General features: G+C 35.8%; 1 protein-coding gene across 2 annotated transcripts in view; it reads left to right on the top strand.

Moving 5' to 3' along the window:
• The window catches only part of ADSS2 (adenylosuccinate synthase 2), a 32435-nt gene extending 13186 nt beyond the window's left edge, over window positions 1-19249 (top strand). For both annotated transcript variants that reach the window (XM_042894249.1, XM_042894256.1), the window contains 11 exons: window positions 919-987; window positions 1735-1785; window positions 4004-4070; window positions 6915-7022; window positions 7247-7328; window positions 8656-8782; window positions 11136-11290; window positions 12111-12235; window positions 12840-12937; window positions 17614-17763; window positions 18498-19249. In XM_042894249.1, the coding sequence (XP_042750183.1) occupies window positions 919-987; window positions 1735-1785; window positions 4004-4070; window positions 6915-7022; window positions 7247-7328; window positions 8656-8782; window positions 11136-11290; window positions 12111-12235; window positions 12840-12937; window positions 17614-17763; window positions 18498-18550 (1085 nt within the window). In that variant the 3' untranslated portion in view covers window positions 18551-19249. The remainder of the gene's footprint in view (window positions 1-918; window positions 988-1734; window positions 1786-4003; window positions 4071-6914; window positions 7023-7246; window positions 7329-8655; window positions 8783-11135; window positions 11291-12110; window positions 12236-12839; window positions 12938-17613; window positions 17764-18497) is intronic.
• The last annotated feature ends 306 nt before the right edge of the window (window positions 19250-19555 follow it).

The raw sequence follows: 19555 nt of genomic DNA, 5'->3' as shown, positions 1-19555 counted from the left end.
AAAACTCTTTTAGAGGTTCTAACGTATTTAGTAAGAAGAAAAAAATTCTGCTTAGCTTAGGTTGCACTAAAAGGGTTTATAGTTTTGAAGAAGAAAAAGTGTGAGAAGAACAGAGGGAAGAAGTGATTAGGATTGTGCCCCAGAAGTTTTAGCAAAGTTGTTTTCAGTAGTCAATATTTTAATGTTCAAAATGCTTGTATTATTAGGTGATTAAACTAGAAGATTTGCATATAATTCCAAATGGCAGGTCCCTTCATTCTTTTATAGACAGTCTCATACTAACAGCTTTAAGTCTACTGACTGTGGCATCATCTGAAGATGGTTCAGTTCTGGTGTATGGAAATGTTTCTTAAAGCTGTTGTTGATACTGGTTAATTGCGTAGTCTGTTTCTGAGCAGTGAGGCAGTGTGGCAATTCTGTTTCCTATAGGAAAGTGAGTTTGCTTCTGATGGAACTTTTAAATGTTTATTTTTGCTAGTCTCCTAATCACCCAAAATCTCTACGTGGAATATTCTGTGTCTTTACAGGTGAAGAGGCCTGAGGGAGTGCTGATGTTGATGATGATGTTAGAAATGTGCAAAACTTTTAAAACTATTGGGTGTTTAAAATTAGGTGTAAAGAGGGAAGTTAATTTTAGAAATGAGGAAGAGGAAGTTGCTTTCTGAATGGTCCCACAGTGTTGTTACTGTTTTTCTGATCTAAATTGAAAGTTTGAGCTTCTCAAAAAGGCACACTTTGGATATAAATCAGTCTTTTATAGATTAATTCCTAAAATAAAAATTGTAATGTATTGAAAGTTTAAAAAAATAAAATACTGTGTGTGCAAAGCATGAAGTGACTTTGAATTGATTGAAATATTATTCTTCCATGTTTGACATGATTCATTATACTTTGTGTAATGGTCTTTTTTTTCCTCAGGAAATGGTGTTGTAATTCATTTGCCAGGACTCTTTGAAGAAACTGAGAAAAACTTAAAGAAAGGAAAAGGTGAGGAAATCATAAGTTACTGGTCCTAAAATAGCTTGTAGATACTTCCTACTGTCTTTTGAGATTTAGGCTGAGGATGCTTTCTGTAGAGGTTGTGTATAGTAACTTTTTTCCAGAACTCCATTTACTGGCTTCTTTCTGACAGAAGTCTTGCTAAAAGACCCAGGGCCTTGATGGGAAATATAGACAGCCAAAAGGTATCTGTACAACTTAGAAACAGAACGTGTTCTAAATAAGAATTATCTGCAGACATTTGTTGCTTTGAGCAGTGAATTTGATAAATAAAACAAACTGTTCAAGTACGTTAGCTGTTAAAGACACTTTACCTCTTCTAATCTTAGCATGTACTGTGATGATGAGTGTTAATGGAAGTGAGTGTGACAGTGATCCTCTTGATTCAGAGTTCTCTCTTTGGCTTCTTGCTGTCATGTCTGTGGCCATGTTTGATAGCTGTCTGCTAGAAATGAGGTAAATCAACTGAATTTTTCATAAGTGTAAAACTACTAATTGATTGCTGAAGTTGAAGAGCTAGTGGAGTATCAGGAATTCTTTCTCAGAATAGGCCTGATTTGTCTTAGTTCTGTGGGCTGATGTTTAGTTTTAATTATTGAAATCTATTCTTTTTTTCTCTGAAATGTGATTGCTCATTAATAGATTGACTGAAGACAAAAAGTATTCATTTACACATCAAAAGAGAAAAATGCTATGCAAAGCATAATTTGAAATATCTTACTTTTGTCTTTTAAGGGCTAGAAGGCTGGGAAAAAAGACTAGTAATTTCTGACAGGGCTCATATAGGTAAGTTCCCAATTTTATATTTCTCTCTGAACTTTTCATGGCAGTAAAGAGTGACTGTTTTTAGCCATTTCTCTACATTTATAGTGAAATTTCTTTGGTTTACATCTCTGTATGCTAGACATTATAACTGCTTTGGTTTATTGAAAGGCACTAAAAAAGAACTTGTGTGTCATATGGGCACCCCCTCCTAGGTTTATATTGTGAAGTGACTCTTCAGTCCCAATTTGTGATCTTAGCCTGGAAAGGGGGTTCACTTTTGAAGCTGGAAATGAGATATGAGAAGCAGTCAAAATGTGCTTCTAGAGCTAATTCACTGAAGGACTCATTTCCTCCTTCCATGTAAAAGCATTTTTACTTTCCTTTCATTAAATATATCAACTTTGTTTGGGAAACCACATGACTGGATGTGACTTCCAAAGTAATGAGCTCCATACCAACTAAAATGCCGTTTACTACGGAAAAGAGATTTTATCTGTTGGGATCAAGACAGTGGCATTTCTTCTCTCAGGGAGGTCATGAATCAAGCTTTAATTCAGGTTTGTTCCAGAAGACTCTAAACTTCAGTTTAGAGTCTGGAAAAAAAATGTTGATAATCCAAAACACCAAGACGGAGCTTCAGTGCTGGAGGCTTTTTCTCCTAGCCTGTCTTCACTACATAAATTCCTGCTGTAAAATAGATTTAGTGACATAATAGTTACATAACTGCATGAATTAGGAAATAGAGTTATTGATGCTGTGGTAGTTTTCTTCTGAAGATGGCAGCTTCTGAAGTGTTTATCAGACAAAAGCTTATGACATGGGGAAGAAAAAGGATTTTTTAAAAACTTATCTGGAAAACAAATAGCTCAGTGAGTGAATGTGTTGTTTCAGATTAAATACCCCTTTATTTTGGAGTAATTGCTCTTCACTTGAGCTAGTTGAGTAACAGTTCCTAAATTTCTAAAATTCTTTTTGATAGTAGAATCACTGTATGTGAATTCTTTGGGGTGGTTATGTTGTTAGAGGAACTGTTCTGTGGTGATTACATTACAATGGCAGCACCATGAAATTTTCATGGGTAGACAGGTCCTGAGCAAAAAGAACTAGTTTTGACTGATCATTCAGCCTTTTATCTTAATGGAGTTGCAGATGCTTCTGCTTAGAAAATTTTGAAGGGCAGTCTTGAGATCTGTTTGTATTATAAATGTCTTCTCAGAAATGAATGTTGGCAGTCTGTGAGCAATTAGTCTGTAACAAAAGATCAACTTAAAATATGCTCAAGCTGGTGATCTAATCCTTTAAATTATGGGAATGCATGAAAAGAAACATTCAAGTAAATTTGGTGAGGAAAGCAAGGAAAATCACTTCTGTTCTAGAGAAGCTGAAGCTCTTACTGAATGAAAAAGTACTTTGCAAGATTTCTATCCTACCTGTGTAGGAGTAGATTAATTCTTTAATTTTGAGGATATAGTGCTTAAGAAAAATGAGCTGGCATCAGTTAAACTGGAACAGAGTTTGACTCCGTTCAAATTTGTCATGAACCTTTTCAAATTTATTTTTTATTTCTACAGTGGACAGAGAATTAATGGAAGATGTATTTTGCATAATCCTTACCTGTCATTAATAATGTGTAATACTTGAAAAAATAAAAAAAAACAAAAAAAACAGGGCTTGTAAAGTTGACTTCTGTTATCTTTGAGAAACAGTTGCACTGGTTTTCATGAGCAGTGTTCATGAGATCTTTACCAAATTATTACTATTTCCAAAAACTTTTGAATTTGTACTGTAAAGTGGTATAAGAAATCTTTAGAATGAATGAGTACTCTTACTTAAAGTTCCCACCATAAATTTCAGCAGGATGTCATCTTTGCATAACCTGTTGTCCTGGATTTCTTTTACCTGCATGTTTTCTTTTCTGTCCGTTTGCTCTATTGAGCCACTGGAAGCTTGAAATGTTTTAGCTTTTCTATGGGAGATGTGTTATGCAGCTTGCAAGTCTACTAAATAAACACAGAGTCTCTGAATAACTGCAGAACTCAGGGTGGGGAGGTGGGTGAGAAGTAGTTTGTAAAAGAGGAGGAAAAAACTCCGGTCATTTTATTCCCCTCTCATCAGTGTGTGTATATATTTTTTTCCACATTGATGAACACGACTAAAATTGGTTTGAACAGAGCATTACTGATATGGTTGTTTGTTTCATGCAGAATTTATACTTACAGAAGTTATTTTTATTTTTTAGTATTTGATTTCCACCAAGCTGCTGATGGCATCCAAGAACAGCAAAGACAAGAACAAGCAGGAAAGAAGTAGGTACTTTAATGGATGGCTTAGTACAAAGAGGAATTGATGTATTGGATTTTCATTACTGATTGTCATCAAACATAAAATGTTCCCTTGTAAGTCTGTAATGTGGAGTGTTCTGGAATTGCCTTCTCTTTTGTCCTGCAGTGGCTAGTAAAATGTTACATTCCTAATGAAAGAGTTTCATCTAGATATTTTGCCCTCTGGAAAAGTTCCTGGTTCCCAGTTTGCCTCATAAAAAAGGGTTCTTGCTCCTTAGCATTTTCATTGGTTACAGGAAATATGTTGCTGCAAATCTACATTTAAAAGTACTGTTTTATTGTCTCCAAGTAATTAAAAGGTCTGATAGCACTAATTTAGTTTCTCAGGATGCTTCAGTTTTAGAATTACATGTTCATATTTCCTAGATTGTGTTGCTACTGACTTCCTGAGGATTTTGAAAGTTTTAAAAACTAGATGCAATGCTTCTTACACTATTTCTAAGTAGCTCCTTTCTTGGGGATAGGGAAAGGGCTGGCAGCATTCAGTGTGAAGAGTCTACAGCTGGCAAGTAATGTAGGACTTCCAAAGTACCAGTAAATTTAATCTCTCTACATGGATGAGAAGCAATTTAGTCTTCCTTACTGAGACCCGTAAAGCGTTATCATCCTTGACAGTAACCTTTCAAAGTGTCTGATTTGGGCATATCTTGCTTCACACAGGCTGCTATTGCACGTTAACTCGTCAATTGTTCTTTAGGTTGGGTCATTTTCACACTTGACTGGGCTGTACCAGCTGTCTTGTTAGCTGTTCTCTTAGGAATTAAAAAGCAAACAGAGCATGTGTGTATATATATTTTTTATGAGACTATATTTTCATATCTATTCTATTCATAGCTATTCTAGAGCAAAGACTGTGGAGTGTAAGCTAAAACTGCTACATGGTAATATCTGTGATTTAAAAATACCAGGAGTCATTGAGCTATTTTATTAGTCAACATTGAAGATTACAAGGAAAAGCACAGTAACGAACACCTTCATGAATTAATTTATTTAAAAGAACTTTGGCCTCTAAAAAAGTTACATTTAAAGCTAAGAAATTTAAGTCCCTCTTAGAAGTGCTGTGTCTGTTTTTCCCTTTAGCCTTATTATGTTCTTGAAGTTCTGCGGTGATCATACAGTTCCCAAACTTATTAAATCTTCTGATGGCTAAAAGCATTAGGCCATCTACTTCCTCCAAAATATTAATGCTAAACGACTGGAGTGGGGGAAGTATTTTACAGATTGGTTGAGCACAGGATCTCAGAAACTGATCATTGGAAGGCTTCTGCTTGTGGGAGGAAGAAATCTGGAAGAGCTAGCTAGTATGTCTAACTGTAGATTTGACTGTATAGCATGTTTTGTATTAAACTTTTGTGTCTTAACACTTCAGATTTGAGTACTGTAAATATTAAGTTCAATTTTTGTCTGAATATTTCTGTCCAGTTTCACTAGCTTCCCTTCCAGAAAGGTTGTAGAAAAGGTAATCTAATAGAGAAGTAGATATGCTTACGCAGTTTTTTAATGTCAGTAAATACAGTCTTCTGAAAGCATAACTCCTTTATGAATTGATCTGCCTTAATAAATAGAAACCAATTCTTTTTTAAAAAATTATTTGAGAGGGATATGAATTGAGGTGGAGGCTAGAGCCAATTATTTAAGGCCACAATCTCCTGATGTATTTAAACAATACTGTTAGGCAAAGTTAATTGGAATGTCTTTCATATTGGACTGCAGACAAACATATCACACCCTGAGATCAATCTAATCAGAACATTTGTTGGTTTGCTTTTTCCAAGGTTATTCTTTTGAATCTAGTTCAAGCTTGTAATGGTCTAGCTAAAAAGAATTAAGTACTGATCATGACTGTATTTCAGTTTAGTTGCATATCAGTTGCTACCTGCTACCTTTTAATATAGAGTTTAGACATGACCTTGGGATTAGCTTGTACCTTATGGAGTAGAATGGAGTCTTTCTTGAATTATGTTACGACCTTCAAGGCAGTTTAAAGGAATCATGTTTGATGTTCTTGCTGTTCCGGTATCAGCTGGAAAGATCCATATAATATTAAACAGTAAAAATCAGATTTCTTTTTTCAGTATTGACTTTATTCTTTATAATGATACATGGCAAAGATTTTGCAGTCTTTCAGATTGTCACTTAATTGATATGGGACTGTTGCTCATATTTAGCTGGCTGGCTTAAAAATTAGTAGGTAAGGAGGGGTAAGAACAGTAATTTAGTATTCAGAATCAGCAACAGTTGGAAATGTTTCTCAGTCATTTTGTGTGTATGTACATCATATTTGTATGTGCAGCATTTTGAGCACCAGTGTCACTCTTAGATGTTTGGCAGTATTTGTTTTCCAGGCTTCAACTGAGACCTTCAGAATTAAACGAAGTATTTCTCACAAAGATTTGAAAACAATACTGTTCATATTTTTCTTTAGCTCTTCTTAAAATAAGCATCTTGGAAGGAGTATGGTTACTTTCAGTTCATAGCGTTTCAGGATACTGTTCTAGAATTTGCTGCCTTGGGTAGAAAAATTGGGATTTATATACAAATAGATAAATAAAATTGATTGAAATACAAGAAGTTACTGGTCTGAAAACAAAAGTATGTAGAATGTGAATATCTTCATGCCTGTGAGCAGTGATGTTCAGAAGCTGTTAACTACTAAAAGTATCTGGTGTTTTTAGACATTTAAAACAAGGTTCTCAATAACCACATTTCATTTTATGCTAGGGGTGTATTAACTTTAAAGAAAAAAAAAAAAAACAAAAACAAAAACAGTTTTATATCAATCGTAATTTCTCTTATTACCTTTTAAAGTTTGGGAACTACCAAAAAAGGAATTGGTCCAGTATATTCTTCAAAAGCAGCTCGAAGCGGACTCAGAATGTGTGATCTTGTATCTGATTTTGATGAATTTTCTGAGAGGTAACTTTTGTATTTTAATGCATGTTTCAAGCATAATTTTTAATTTGTGGGTGTGCCCTTGTGTAAACAATTACAGCAGGTTGATGTTTGTTTATTAACCCGTTCTGCTCAAAAATGATTTAATTTAACAAAATAATTGTGGATGTTCAGTCTGTACGTCATAGGGTCATTGGAGGTGAGAGAAGGAGAACAAACGAAACAAACCTCTGACTTTTGTCTTCCAGATTCAAAGTGTTAGCCAATCAGTACAAAGCGATATATCCCACCTTAGAGATAGATATTGAAGGAGAACTGAAAAAACTCAAGGTAAGCCTGTTTCTGTCTGTTAAGTGATGTAGTCACCGTGTGCAGTTCCTGGTACATAAATCTTGAGGCGACTGGCTCTCATACTTCTGTGATGAATTAAAATACCTATCCTATGACATTGATATTTATCCATTTAAAAAACCTTCTAACAATACCTTTAAAAAAGCACCTTTGACACCCTGCTTTATGCAGCATTTAAAAACTCGGTTTCAAGGGAACTATTGTAAACTTTAAGAAGAGGACTTGTTTTGAGAGAATTATTATTTGACTTTCGCTTACTCAGACACACTGGCTAGAAAAAACAAGCATCAAGGTTGTGGTTGGGGAAGGCAGAACATTGTTGGAACATTATGAACTGAAGTAATAAAGCCTTAGGGGGAAAAAAAAAAGACTTTTTTCATTGTTGTTAGTCAACCTAGGTCTGTTGTTAGTAGGTTGATAGCAGCAGAAGTAATGAAGCCTGATTATCAGCAAACAACTCTTGTGGTTAAATATGAAGTCTGATTTGATTCTCCCTGTACTCACCTGAGACACTTGTGAGATTTCTCAATTGTGTTGATTCTCTTATGTCTACTAGTACAATTTCAGCATGCAATGTTCTTTGTCTTATTTTTTTCTCAGCATTTTAAGAGTTTAATTTTCTGAGATTTTCTTACCCCTTAGAGAATGTCAACCAAATTTGACATGAGTTAAAAATAGTGAGGTATTTGTGGAACAGAGGAGGGCATGCACAGTTACATATGTTTAATTCTTACAGAAAATCAGGCTGAAGAAATCATCCTTCTCCTATCTTTAGTTTAGAATCGAGTATGTGGGAGCTCTTTAGAACTTCAGCTTTGTTCACTTTATATCTGTTGAATTGAAGTACTTACATCAATATGTAGGACTAAAAATCAGTTTCATTTGTATGTGTTACAATGGTTTGTAGTTTACACGTAATGCACATTAGGTTTACGGAATACCTAAAATGCAGTGGTAGGATGGAAAAACATGTAATTGTAGCTTGAGGAAAATTACTTATGTGTAATACAGCATGGGGTTATTCTCAAGCTTGAATATTTCTAAGTATTTAAAATTCTTAAAGAAATTGGATTTTTTCTTTTTTTTTTTAATTCAATGGACTGTATGTTCTGTATATGTAAAGCTTGAGTATAATATTCTTCCTTCCCTTGTTCACATATTATAGCGTATTTCTTTAGCATTTATTTTACATCTTTGCATTTGCTTTTCCTTTTCAAAAGGAAGCAAGAGTATAAATGTAAGCACTTCCACTCTGATTGTCTTCTATTATAATGAAATTATAGTATCCACTACTCTTATTCTTTAGGCCTACATGGAAAAAATAAAACCAATGGTAAAGGATGGTGTTTATTTCATGTATGAGGCTTTACATGGACCACCAAAGAAGATCTTAGTAGAAGGTGCAAATGCAGCGCTACTGGACATAGATTTTGGTAGGTATAACCCTTCCAAGATGCAGGTTGCTGTACATTTGTTATTGCTGTATATTTTATATACATTCAATATGAACTCTTCTGTGCATACATGTTCTTGTGGAACAAATGTTTTGTATTCCACAAGAACTCTACTCTGTGATTACCAAACAAGCAGTGGAAAAAAAAAAGTTTTTACATAAATGTTTTCAAGGAGCTCAAGAGTCTCCCAAGATCATTTCTTGATTGTTTCTCGCTCAAAGTGACAGTAAGGATTGGGTGATTAAATTATTTTTTGAAAGAGATTGTAACTGGTACTTCAGCGTAATGTATATTTCATGCAAAATAGCTCACGTGTCTATAAATCTTGGGAAAACACTTAGAAGGAATAATGGAAGTCTCCATAATAGAGAGACAAAGCATGTATGCAAAATACTTACAGTACAATCTTCCAAAGTCAGTGTTTTCAACTCCATGTAACAGTGTTTCACTGTTCCACAATGCAAGGAAAGACACTGAGAATCTGGATTGTTAAGCGCAGGAAAAGCAGATCATGTCTGAAAATCATCAGGTGTGTCTGTAATATTGACAGAGTTATCTGGGTTTTATCCTGCCTGTGCTTTGAGAAGCAGATTGACAGAGGAATCTCTGTTCTCTCCTCAGACGGATATTTCCACTTGGTTGGGCACCTAGGTTGACAACAGTCAAGTCTCAGTCAAAAGATTTGACCATACCAAATTTGATTATTGATTGTTCTGGATGAGGCTATTTTTTGTGCCTCGTTGCACAGAAGTTTTAATACCAACACAAATGTTATAACTGCATGTCTGTAAGTGCTGAAGATGGTAAATCCATAGTCTTGCATTTCTGCCACTTTTCTGAAGCCTGTGATGATGCTTGCACGTGTCTCTGTGACTATGTCTGATTTTCTGTATTTTAAACACTGGGTGAGGATAAACTACTGTCAATTTACCAATCTGGGAGCTGAAAATGAGCAAGAACTACCTAATTGACTCCAGCTGTGACATCCACTAGCTGTAGAATCTGGCAGTAAAGAGTAATTCAGCTACTCTGACATAGAGAAATACAGACTTAATTAGTGCTTGTGAACTGCTATTGCAAACATAACGTTACACACATAAACCAGTGTTTCTCTACAGAGATTTGAATTGAGCAAAATAAATAAATAAATAAATAAAAAACCCACCAACCCAAAATTAGATATACCTGATGGTAGGTACGTAGTTTGTAAAACTTTACTGAGCAGTTTCTAATTGCTTCTATTTTTTTGTACTGTTGTATTGCTTTTGTCTTGATTGTTCTTTTCCCATCTCTGATACTTATTCTGGAAAAAAAAAAAATGGAAAAAAAAAAAAAACATCTGCAGCATGAGGTAGAAAGCTGATCTTTTGTAGGAAGTTTAACTCTTTAAGCTATATTTTGTTTTCCAGGCTGAAGGCTAAATATTTAACCAGAGACAAACTAATCACCAGTCAACTAGATTATTTTCTAGAAGTTGGCTTGCTTCTTTTTTTTAATTAATTCCTATATTCCTATATTCCTATTTTCACCTGTGGCAATCATTTTTTTCCAATTGATTTTTTTTTTTTTAAGCAAAACTCTTTTTTTGAATTCTACTCCTCCTTGTGATTTCTTAGCATTATATTATGTTGACCAGCTCATAGAGCGTGTTATTTTTCCTCCAGAAACATAAAATGATAAACCTGTATTTTCTGATCTTTTTATATCATTTTCATATTGATCTCTTTTCAAATTTTCACATTGTTGCAATAGTGAATCTATTTTATATAACGTGAGGCATGATTTCCTGGAATCTTACTCCAATTTTTTACTTGTATGATCATTCAGAATCGTTAGATTCTGCTTTTGTACCAGTTGGAATCACAGATCTTCAGATCATAGAATCACAGAATGGCCTGGGTTGAAAAGGACCGCAGTGATCATCTAGTTTTAACCTCCAGCTGTGTGCAGGGTCACCAACCGCCAAACCAGGCTGCCCAGAGCCACATCCAGCCTGGCCTTGAATGCCTCCAGATGTTTAAGTACTTTGAATTCTGATGAAGCAATGACAAAAAAGGCTACTAAAGTAGTAATTCTATTTGTGCTCTTTTAATAAGGAGGGATCAAGCAGTGTACGTAGGATCTAAGAGCTTATTAAATCTGACTGCAGAATACACATAGTATATGGTGTTGGCTTTTGTTTTCCTATTTTTCATGTATTGTAATATCTAGGTAATTGCAATGTACCAGTGATCCTTACCAGGTTTGACATGTAAAATCTGTTCTAAAAACAAACAAACAAAAACAAAACGGTGTTTATGTGATTTTTAAACTCATTTATTTTTTTTAATAGGCACATATCCATTTGTGACTTCATCGAACTGCACAGTTGGTGGAGTTTGCACAGGTCTGGGCATGCCACCACAGAACGTTGGGGAAGTGTATGGAGTTGTGAAAGCGTATACAACTAGAGTTGGAATTGGTGCCTTTCCTACAGAACAAGATAATGTAAGCATTATTTTCCTTTGGCTTGACATATTACTGAGTTAAATATTGTGTCTGTCTTACATTAAATCAGTATTGCTTCTAAAAAAGACAACTGTGTTTAGATACCTCATTCTTCCAGTTCTGTTATTTATATGTTTGTTCTTACTCACTGTGTCATAATGACTGAAGTTCCTATGTTTGTTGTCACCAGTAAGTTAAGTGAGTTCCATGTTACTGTTTCTGGTATAAGAATAGCCTTGATTGTAAGAAACTGTAATATAGTTCTGTTCATTTTCAGCAGAAAGTGTTTGGGCAATGAGCTGAGGTTTTTGAGATGATTAACAAAATTTCTTCACTTGGGATGGTGAGGCCCTGGCACTGCTGCCCAGAGAAGCTCTGGGTGCCCTATCCCTGAAGACGCTTAAGGCTGGGTTAGATGGAGCTCTGGGCAGCCTGAGCTGGTGGGTGGCAGCCCTGCCCATGGCTGGGGGTTGGAACCAGATGGTTTTTAAGGTCCCTTCCTATCTACGATGTTAAATGATTCTATCATTCTAAACTGTGCTTCTGAGACTGCCAAATCTAATTGACAATTTATTAGATCTTTCTGTGGAATAGAAGGCTAGAGCAGGAGGAATTTTCGAGAGACCTGTTCAGATAGCATTCTCTGAACAGGGAGTAGAATTCTGTATTTCTCTGTTCTCGGCTGACAACTTTGTGGAAAAATGGGGGAAAAGTTTTAAAGTAATTTATGGTATTATAAGATAGTGTTAAAATGCATGATGCAGATGTATGCTTCCTGCAGATGAAAAGAGACTCACGTAATAGTACTACTGTTTGCTAGGAAATTGGAGAATTGCTGCAAATGCGGGGTAAAGAGTTTGGTGTTACCACTGGTAGAAAGAGAAGATGTGGCTGGCTGGACCTTGTGCAACTCCGATATGCCTACATGATTAATGGCTTTACTGCGTAAGTTGTTTCGACAGCTTTGCTGGCAACTTGATAGGAAAATTGTGATATGCTTTGGATTACTCTAAACCTACCTAAATACATGCTTTACTTACATTGTCCTGTTTTTCTTGTCGCTTGTTCTTTTCACTTAAAATACCATGTTTTGGTTATGCAACCTGGTGTTTACACAGCCAGTATTTTATTATTTTGATATTTTAAGGACAGGCACGCGTGGCATACGACAAGAGCAGACAGCAACAGGCATTGTGCTCTGAAACCAAATTAAATGAATGGTCATAAAGTATCTTGGTAGCGTTCTGGCCAATTAAAATTCTACCACTTAAAACTGTAGCCCACTCAAGAATGCTCATTATTTGAATTTTGCACTCTTCTTCTAGTGCTAGATCTAAGTGCACAATCAAAAGGCTGTTTTTGTTGTTGTTTTTTAAGTCGCCAGGAAAATGAATGGAATAGTGTCACAGAGGCTGTTTTTCTGTGGGAAAAAGAATTAATGGCAGTGTGCTCAAAGTGCAGGAATCAGTTTTCTCCTATGTTTTTAAAATGTGTTGAAAGTTGAGAGGAGTTAAAAAACATATTTAAACAGAGTAATGTTCCTTTATAGATTGGCTCTTACCAAATTGGATATCTTGGATGTATTTCCAGAAATCAAAGTTGGTGTTGCATACAAACTAGATGGTGAAGTCATACCTCATTTTCCAGGTAAGGCCACTTGTTCAACAGTTTTAGATATTGTTCAAATGCAACCTGAAACTTGAATACATTGGACTTTTACTTGTAAAATTTATGACAGGAATTTGTTACTTCAGCACTAAGCCTTCAAGGTCTTCTGAGATACACTCTGCACTATACCTGTACTGCAGTGTTATTTGCCTACTGGAAAGAGCATCTAAAACATCTGAAACTTAAATGTTATTTGCTTTAGCCCTTTCCTTTGAATCAGCCAGCATTTCCTTCAGGCTGCATCTGAAACTATTCATCCCCCTCTTCCCACAGGACAAGACTATTTAGATGTGCAGTGAAACAGATGAGGCTACTGTTCCAGCTGAAAAGCCAGATAAAGTCAGATCTTTTGTGCTTTTTATTTTTTAACAAGTCAGTACCCCTTAACTCACAGAGCAGCCAGGAAATAATCAGGCACACCTGCACAATGTAAAAGAGGAAGGGAGGAGAGGTGCAAGGAGGAAATAAACAGTTCTGGAGAAAATAAGAGTATATTTCAGTACAGGAGCAGCATAGCATGATGGAAACTATAGTCCCACTCTGAGGAGGACAGTGGCCAAAAATATATCTGGCTGCTAAAATTTTTTAAATGCTATTTTTAAGGTAACACATCCTTTTTGGTTTTCTTGTACAAATACTCCAGAGAAAGGAAGAACGTTGTTCAGTAGTAGGGATTGGGCTTTCTGGTTTTGTGATGTTGCGCATACATACATTTTTGATCTAGTTGCTATCTTGGGGTTTGAGGTGGGTCAGAGATAATAAAATGCAACTCAGAAAAGATTTTAGGTAGTTTACATATGTAATTATGTATAAAGACATTAGCAGTGATCTGTCAGTAGTCCTTGAAATTAGTATGTCTGGGGAAATTTGTAGTTCTGTTCTTCGGTGTGCTTGATGGAGTTCTCTCGTTGATTTGCCCTCTGTTATCTTCAAACAAAAGTGCCAGCTAAAAATATGAGTGCATATTGAGTAACATAATGTGTGATTTATTCAGGAAGTTTAATGGCCATTTTGTGCTAAACCAGGAAATGGTTTTCCCCATGTAAAACTCGAATATTGTTTCCTTGTTATCTTTTCCAAAAAATAAAGGAAACTTTTGTACTTGCAATAGCCTTTGAACATTATGGACAGTGTGCATTGGAATTGAGGGCTACTCCATAGGTACTCATCTGTAGCCCTGTCATTTAACCTGAGGATTATTTGTGCTGTCTTATGTTCAGGACAGAAGACATCCTTTGGCAGTCCATCGTTAAGGATGACTTAAGTAGATGGCCATGCTTTCCAGAATGAAGATTTAATTCAGTGATTTATATATATATATCGTGTCTCAAATGGGACCAGAATCTTGTTAAGGCTCCTGAAGGCAGACTTTGCTCCCTGCATGTGCCTGTATAACAGGAAGCTGACCTTTGGCCACTGCAGTACAATATGACTCTTTTAACTGATTTAGCTGTTAAGGTTTCAGTAGAAACGTAGTAGAAGCTGTGATTTTTGCTGCGGGCATGTCTTCCAGAATTGTCAGAAGGAGTTTGAGCTGATTATCCCTTAAGCTGGAAGATGCTGTCTCTCACAGTACCTCTGTGTTCCCCATCTCTCTCTTTCACTGCTATACTCTTCAATATTTGATTGTGTTTTCTAAACCTATTCTGCAGGTTTCTTGTAACACCAAGCCCTAGCTCTTTGTAGGAAAGCAAAAGGTAACTGTCTTCCCCTTTCATTTTACAGGCTCTTAGATATTTCTTAACTTGCTACTTTGATATTTTGAATTCAATCTAGAAAAGTTCTTGTCTTGAAATCTTTCACTAGCAGGATATTTTTCTCTCTGTCCCTTCCCCCCCATCTCATTTTCTTGGAGATGTTGATTCTTCGTGTGAAATGACTGTCTCCAAATTATAAGCAGGGTACTAACATCTCAGGAAGAAAAAAAAGACTCTTATTACGTAGATTCTAGATTTTTTTTAGCTGAATCTGAGAATTGTAGGAATCTTTTTTTACTTCTCAGGTTAGATTTCTGTGGTAAATTCATCACTTGCTGCTAAGAAAGAACTAATTATGTCTTAGTGATTTACATCTCATCATGTCAGCTTGTAAGTGGCTCCTGGGGTGGATCTGGCCATTGTCTTCCTGCCAATTGTTTGGTTCTGTGAGCTTAGGGAAGAAAGGTAGAAGTCCCTACCAGTTATAGGATGGTCCAGATTAAAAGAAATGTGAAAACCACTGTCTAGTCCTGCTAATGCTTCCTGTACAAGCTCAGGTACAATTTAATCTCATCACAGATGCAACCTCTTGCTCAGAAGACTTGGAAAACACAGATTCTTAAACATTGGGAGAGTATTTTTAAGAAACTTTTATTTCATGCTTGCTTTTTTTCTTGTGCTCTTGTCTCGAGCGTTTACTGGTGATTGCAGAGCCGGGACCCTGTGTTAGGTGCAGCTTTGATCTGATCTGTGTGACTGCATGTTCATTTTCTGGAAATGGCTGAAGGATCTTCTATGCTGAGATCCTTTTACACTTATGCCAAGATCCCAAACATCAGCTGTTCTTTCCCAGTTGGAAAGTAATATCACACTGCTCTTTCTCAAAATTCTAGTATCAGACTACCAGCTGTCATTATATCTGTGCTCTCTGTTATCTAATCAGCTGCTAATAAGGAGTGTTCCAGAAAGCCTGAAAGATGACTGCCCTCAGGGAAAAACTCAGAGAAATCTAGATGGTTACTGTATCTGTTTCTACACTGAGCTAAGTTAATGGTTCCTTTTTACAGCAAGTCTTTTACCACGCCTGCTGGAGCAACATGAGAGAATCACTAGGAGCACCAAGAAATTTATCCTGTCTTTTTCTTCCTTTCTTTTGGGGAAGTAAGAATTGAACTAAGAGTAATGGAAGAATGTAGGTGAGATTAGACTAATCAGTTCAAAGTGATTTCAGCCTTTTCCTACCCATCTTAGTCAGAGAGGCTTCAAAGTAAAACCAAACTGCTTGTAGACTTTCAAGCTGGCACCTTATTCTGGACCATCTGCAATGCTTGGAGATGGGTGTGTTTTTACACTTCAAATATAGCTATTTTACAATTTACCAGGGCAGCAGACAGCAGCTTAATTGTTACTGCTTGTGATATAAAGAAAAGTGCTTATCCTTGGCTTTTGCGATCAGATATCCTTAGTGTTCTTGCCTGCTTGTCAAGGCTAACTCAATTCCAACACAAAGTGTGCATTTTCTCACTACTGCAAGCTTTGAAGTCAATAGAGCATAGCATTTGTTCTTTGCCCTTACTCAAAAGGGCCTAGTTCATAGAGGCTTTATTTAAGACATCACTGCTTTTGAGCACTCACGTTCACCAGGACAAATTATTGAATAATTTGAGCCTGAGTTTGTTGGCTGCACACACACTGATGGGGAAAATTAGCTGTGATTCTGTATTTGCATATTTGTTATGCCTTTTGCACCTACAACACCTTCCCAGTTTGACTGACTGTCTTTGCAAGAGTGACTTGATTGGGTATCTGAGACATGGAGCATAACTAAAATTAATTACAAGGTCTTTGGTAGAATGCTGCCTTCTTTAGGGAGGCTAGAATATTGGTACCCTCCATTTTTTTACCAACGTGTCTTTGATATCATCAGGTTTAACGTTTAGTCAGGTTTAAGGCTTTTGTTTTGCCTCAGAGTGTCATTTCAGTGCTTATATTCAGAAAATTAATAGGATTGTTCAGTTCCAGAATAACATGTTTTTTCAGGGCTTGAGATCATAGGATTCATAATTGATGGACATCATTGTAGCAAGGTATTAAATGACTGACAAAATGGAATAGGGTCATTGGAAGAATGGGGCCATTTCTATTATTCTGAGAAGTAAGTGAAGCAGTGGAATATGTGACTACACCTTCAGGTCTGCAGTGATGATTTGATTGATAAATTCTGTCCCTTCACACTGCTGACTATCATGGTAGATGCTGAAAGGCTCTTTGTACATCTTCTGCATACAGTGATACCAAGAATAGAACATGTCGTGTCTGATCAAGATAACTGCTGTGGGCTCTGCTGTAGAGACAAGAGGACTTGTGATGTTGGATACCATGTTGGCAAACTACCTTTCTTCCTATTCTATATCTAAGACCCTTAAGAACTGAACTAAACAAACTACTCTGTTGTAAAGTTTTGGGGCACGAGCATTATGTTCTATATAAACAGGACATGTTTACTACTATGTTTATTTAATATAAAGTACACTATTTTAGAATATGTACACTCTTGTGCCATTTAGAATATGTACTTTAACTGTACAGTACTCACAAACTGGTGCATAATTGTTGCTTTTACATCAACCAAATTCCTTCTTGAGAGGAGAATTGGGTCTTAATGTTTGTGTAGCAAAAAGAATCAAAACTTTGAGCAAACAGACTTCCTGAAAATTACATTTTCCAGTTTAAAAAAATGTATGTGACTGTTAGTACTAGAATTCCAAAAGTCTTAATTCTTGATTGTTGCTTAGATTTGCTTCCTCTGCTTATATTAACACAAAGATGTGTTAGCACATTTAGTGCTGGCATTAAGAGAAAATCTCTTCTTATAGGAAAAGAATAAGAAGCTTATATCTACGTGTTTAGTGACAGAGAATGTATGAACTTTGTGGATGTATCTTGTTTGCTTTTCAGCCAACCATGAAGTCTTAAGTAAAGTAGAGGTAAAGTATGAGACACTCCCAGGATGGGATACAGACATATCAAATGCAAGGACATTCGATGAGTTGCCTGTAAATGCACAGAACTACGTTCGTTTTATAGAAATGGAGTTAGGTGTTCCTGGTAAGTAAAGAAGCCTTATTTATTTCTCCCAGCTCCATGAAGCTCATCTTTCATACACTCTGCCTTAATGAACATTCACTATATAGAAAATTAAGTTGTAGTTAGCTGGTGATACTTGCAATTACTAATTTTACCACTTTTTGTTGATCTGTTTGTCTGTTGGATTGAAAATTTTCAGAAGTTGCAGATGTTACATAAGCATCCTTTCTTTGGCTTACACTGTAGCTCTCATTCAACTGACATTCTTAGAAGTTAAGCTTAAGTGTTTTCCCAATTGGTTATAATAGGGTCCTGCTGCCATAATGAAGTCAGTGAAACCACTGGTGTACTGAGGTATTAAATATGTGTGGCAGTAGGAGATCCTAAGCTAACAAACCACCTATTACTCTCAAGCTTTCTAATAAAGATGATCTGATTCTGTCCAAAGCTGGGAACGGCAGTGAGGCAAATCTTTGCTTTTCTAACAGTTTCTGTATTTTTTTTCTCATGATCTGGAAAATAGATTTGTTACAGGAGCCTGAAGACTTTTCTTGCTTTTCCAAACTACCAGCGCATTCTTACTTCAGAAACAGTAGATGTAAATATAACTTCTTAACCTACTAATATTATAATACTTTTCTTTGTAGCTATAGAGCTAAAGATCTTAAGTACTTAAGAAGATAAGTCTTATCTTAAGCTGCAATCCAATCTTTCTTTATATTCTTACAATAAAAGTTTACTTTTCTCTCCTGCAGTTAAATGGATTGGAGTAGGGAAGTCCAGGGAATCAATGATCCAGCTGTTTTAAAGATTTCAGATGCATGGAAGAAAGCACACTCCTCAAAAGACTGCTCATTCCTAAATGCATTAGTAGCCCGCAAAGCAAAGATGTTGGAAAGATAGATTTTTTTGCATGGAAAGAAATGCTAGAGTTGATATCCTTAAATCAATTGCTACTCCTGAAAGAGACTTTAACTTGAACCTGTATCTGTTCTTATTCAACTGCAATTTCCAGGACATCTGTTATTTGTTCAAGGTGCCATCAATTGTTTTTTTTTCCCTTATGTTAGTTCATAATGTAATTCCTGTTTGGAAATCTAAGGTATCATTACTTCATGATTGTTTGTTATCCTCTCTCTGCTTTTGGCGGTGTTACTTCCCTGAAATTTTAGACAGTAAAAATAATGCAGTTTTGCACAGATAGTTTTACATCCTCATTATTTGTATTCCTTATGGCTGCTCTTGTGAGTGATTAAAGAGAGGGATTCTGATTTTGTAATGCTATAAATGCTGTCTAAATTATTGTGTGATCTGTTTTTTTTTTTTAAAAAAAAAAGGTGTGATGCCAAGTTTTTTTTTAGCTGTATAGCACAGAAAACTGAACTCTTTGTAACTCACAGAGGACACTCAAGTGTTTACCGGAAAGTGTGCTCGGGAAGTTAGGAAATTGATATTGTAAAAAGTTCACTTGCAATTATTAAAGAACAGTACTGATTTTTGAGTTAAATGTTTTATAATGTTACTTTTTTTATTACTACTTTAAAATCCCTGCACTTATCTACTTCCAAAGCATGTATTTCAGCAAACTGTTTCTCTAATTAAAAAGGGTTATTTTTGGTGAGAATTCTTAACGTTCTGATGCCCTTTGAAACTTTTTGTAATGTAACCAGTAGAAGATCTTTGGAGAGCTAACAAAGCACAAACAATTTTGTAATTCTAAATTGAGATGCTTTAGAAATAACATTAAAAATATTCTGTGCATTTGTCTTCGATGTAGGGAAAATAATAAGCATTTGCCTTATGACATAAACAT

Source organism: Lagopus leucura, unplaced genomic scaffold, assembly GCF_019238085.1.
Source record: "Lagopus leucura isolate 7727_CA_CO unplaced genomic scaffold, USGS_WTPT01 Super-Scaffold_73, whole genome shotgun sequence".
NCBI classification, from domain to species: domain Eukaryota; kingdom Metazoa; phylum Chordata; class Aves; order Galliformes; family Phasianidae; genus Lagopus; species Lagopus leucura.
The sequence above is the reverse complement of the archived record's forward strand: the minus strand, read 5'-3'. Positions and strand labels throughout refer to the sequence as shown.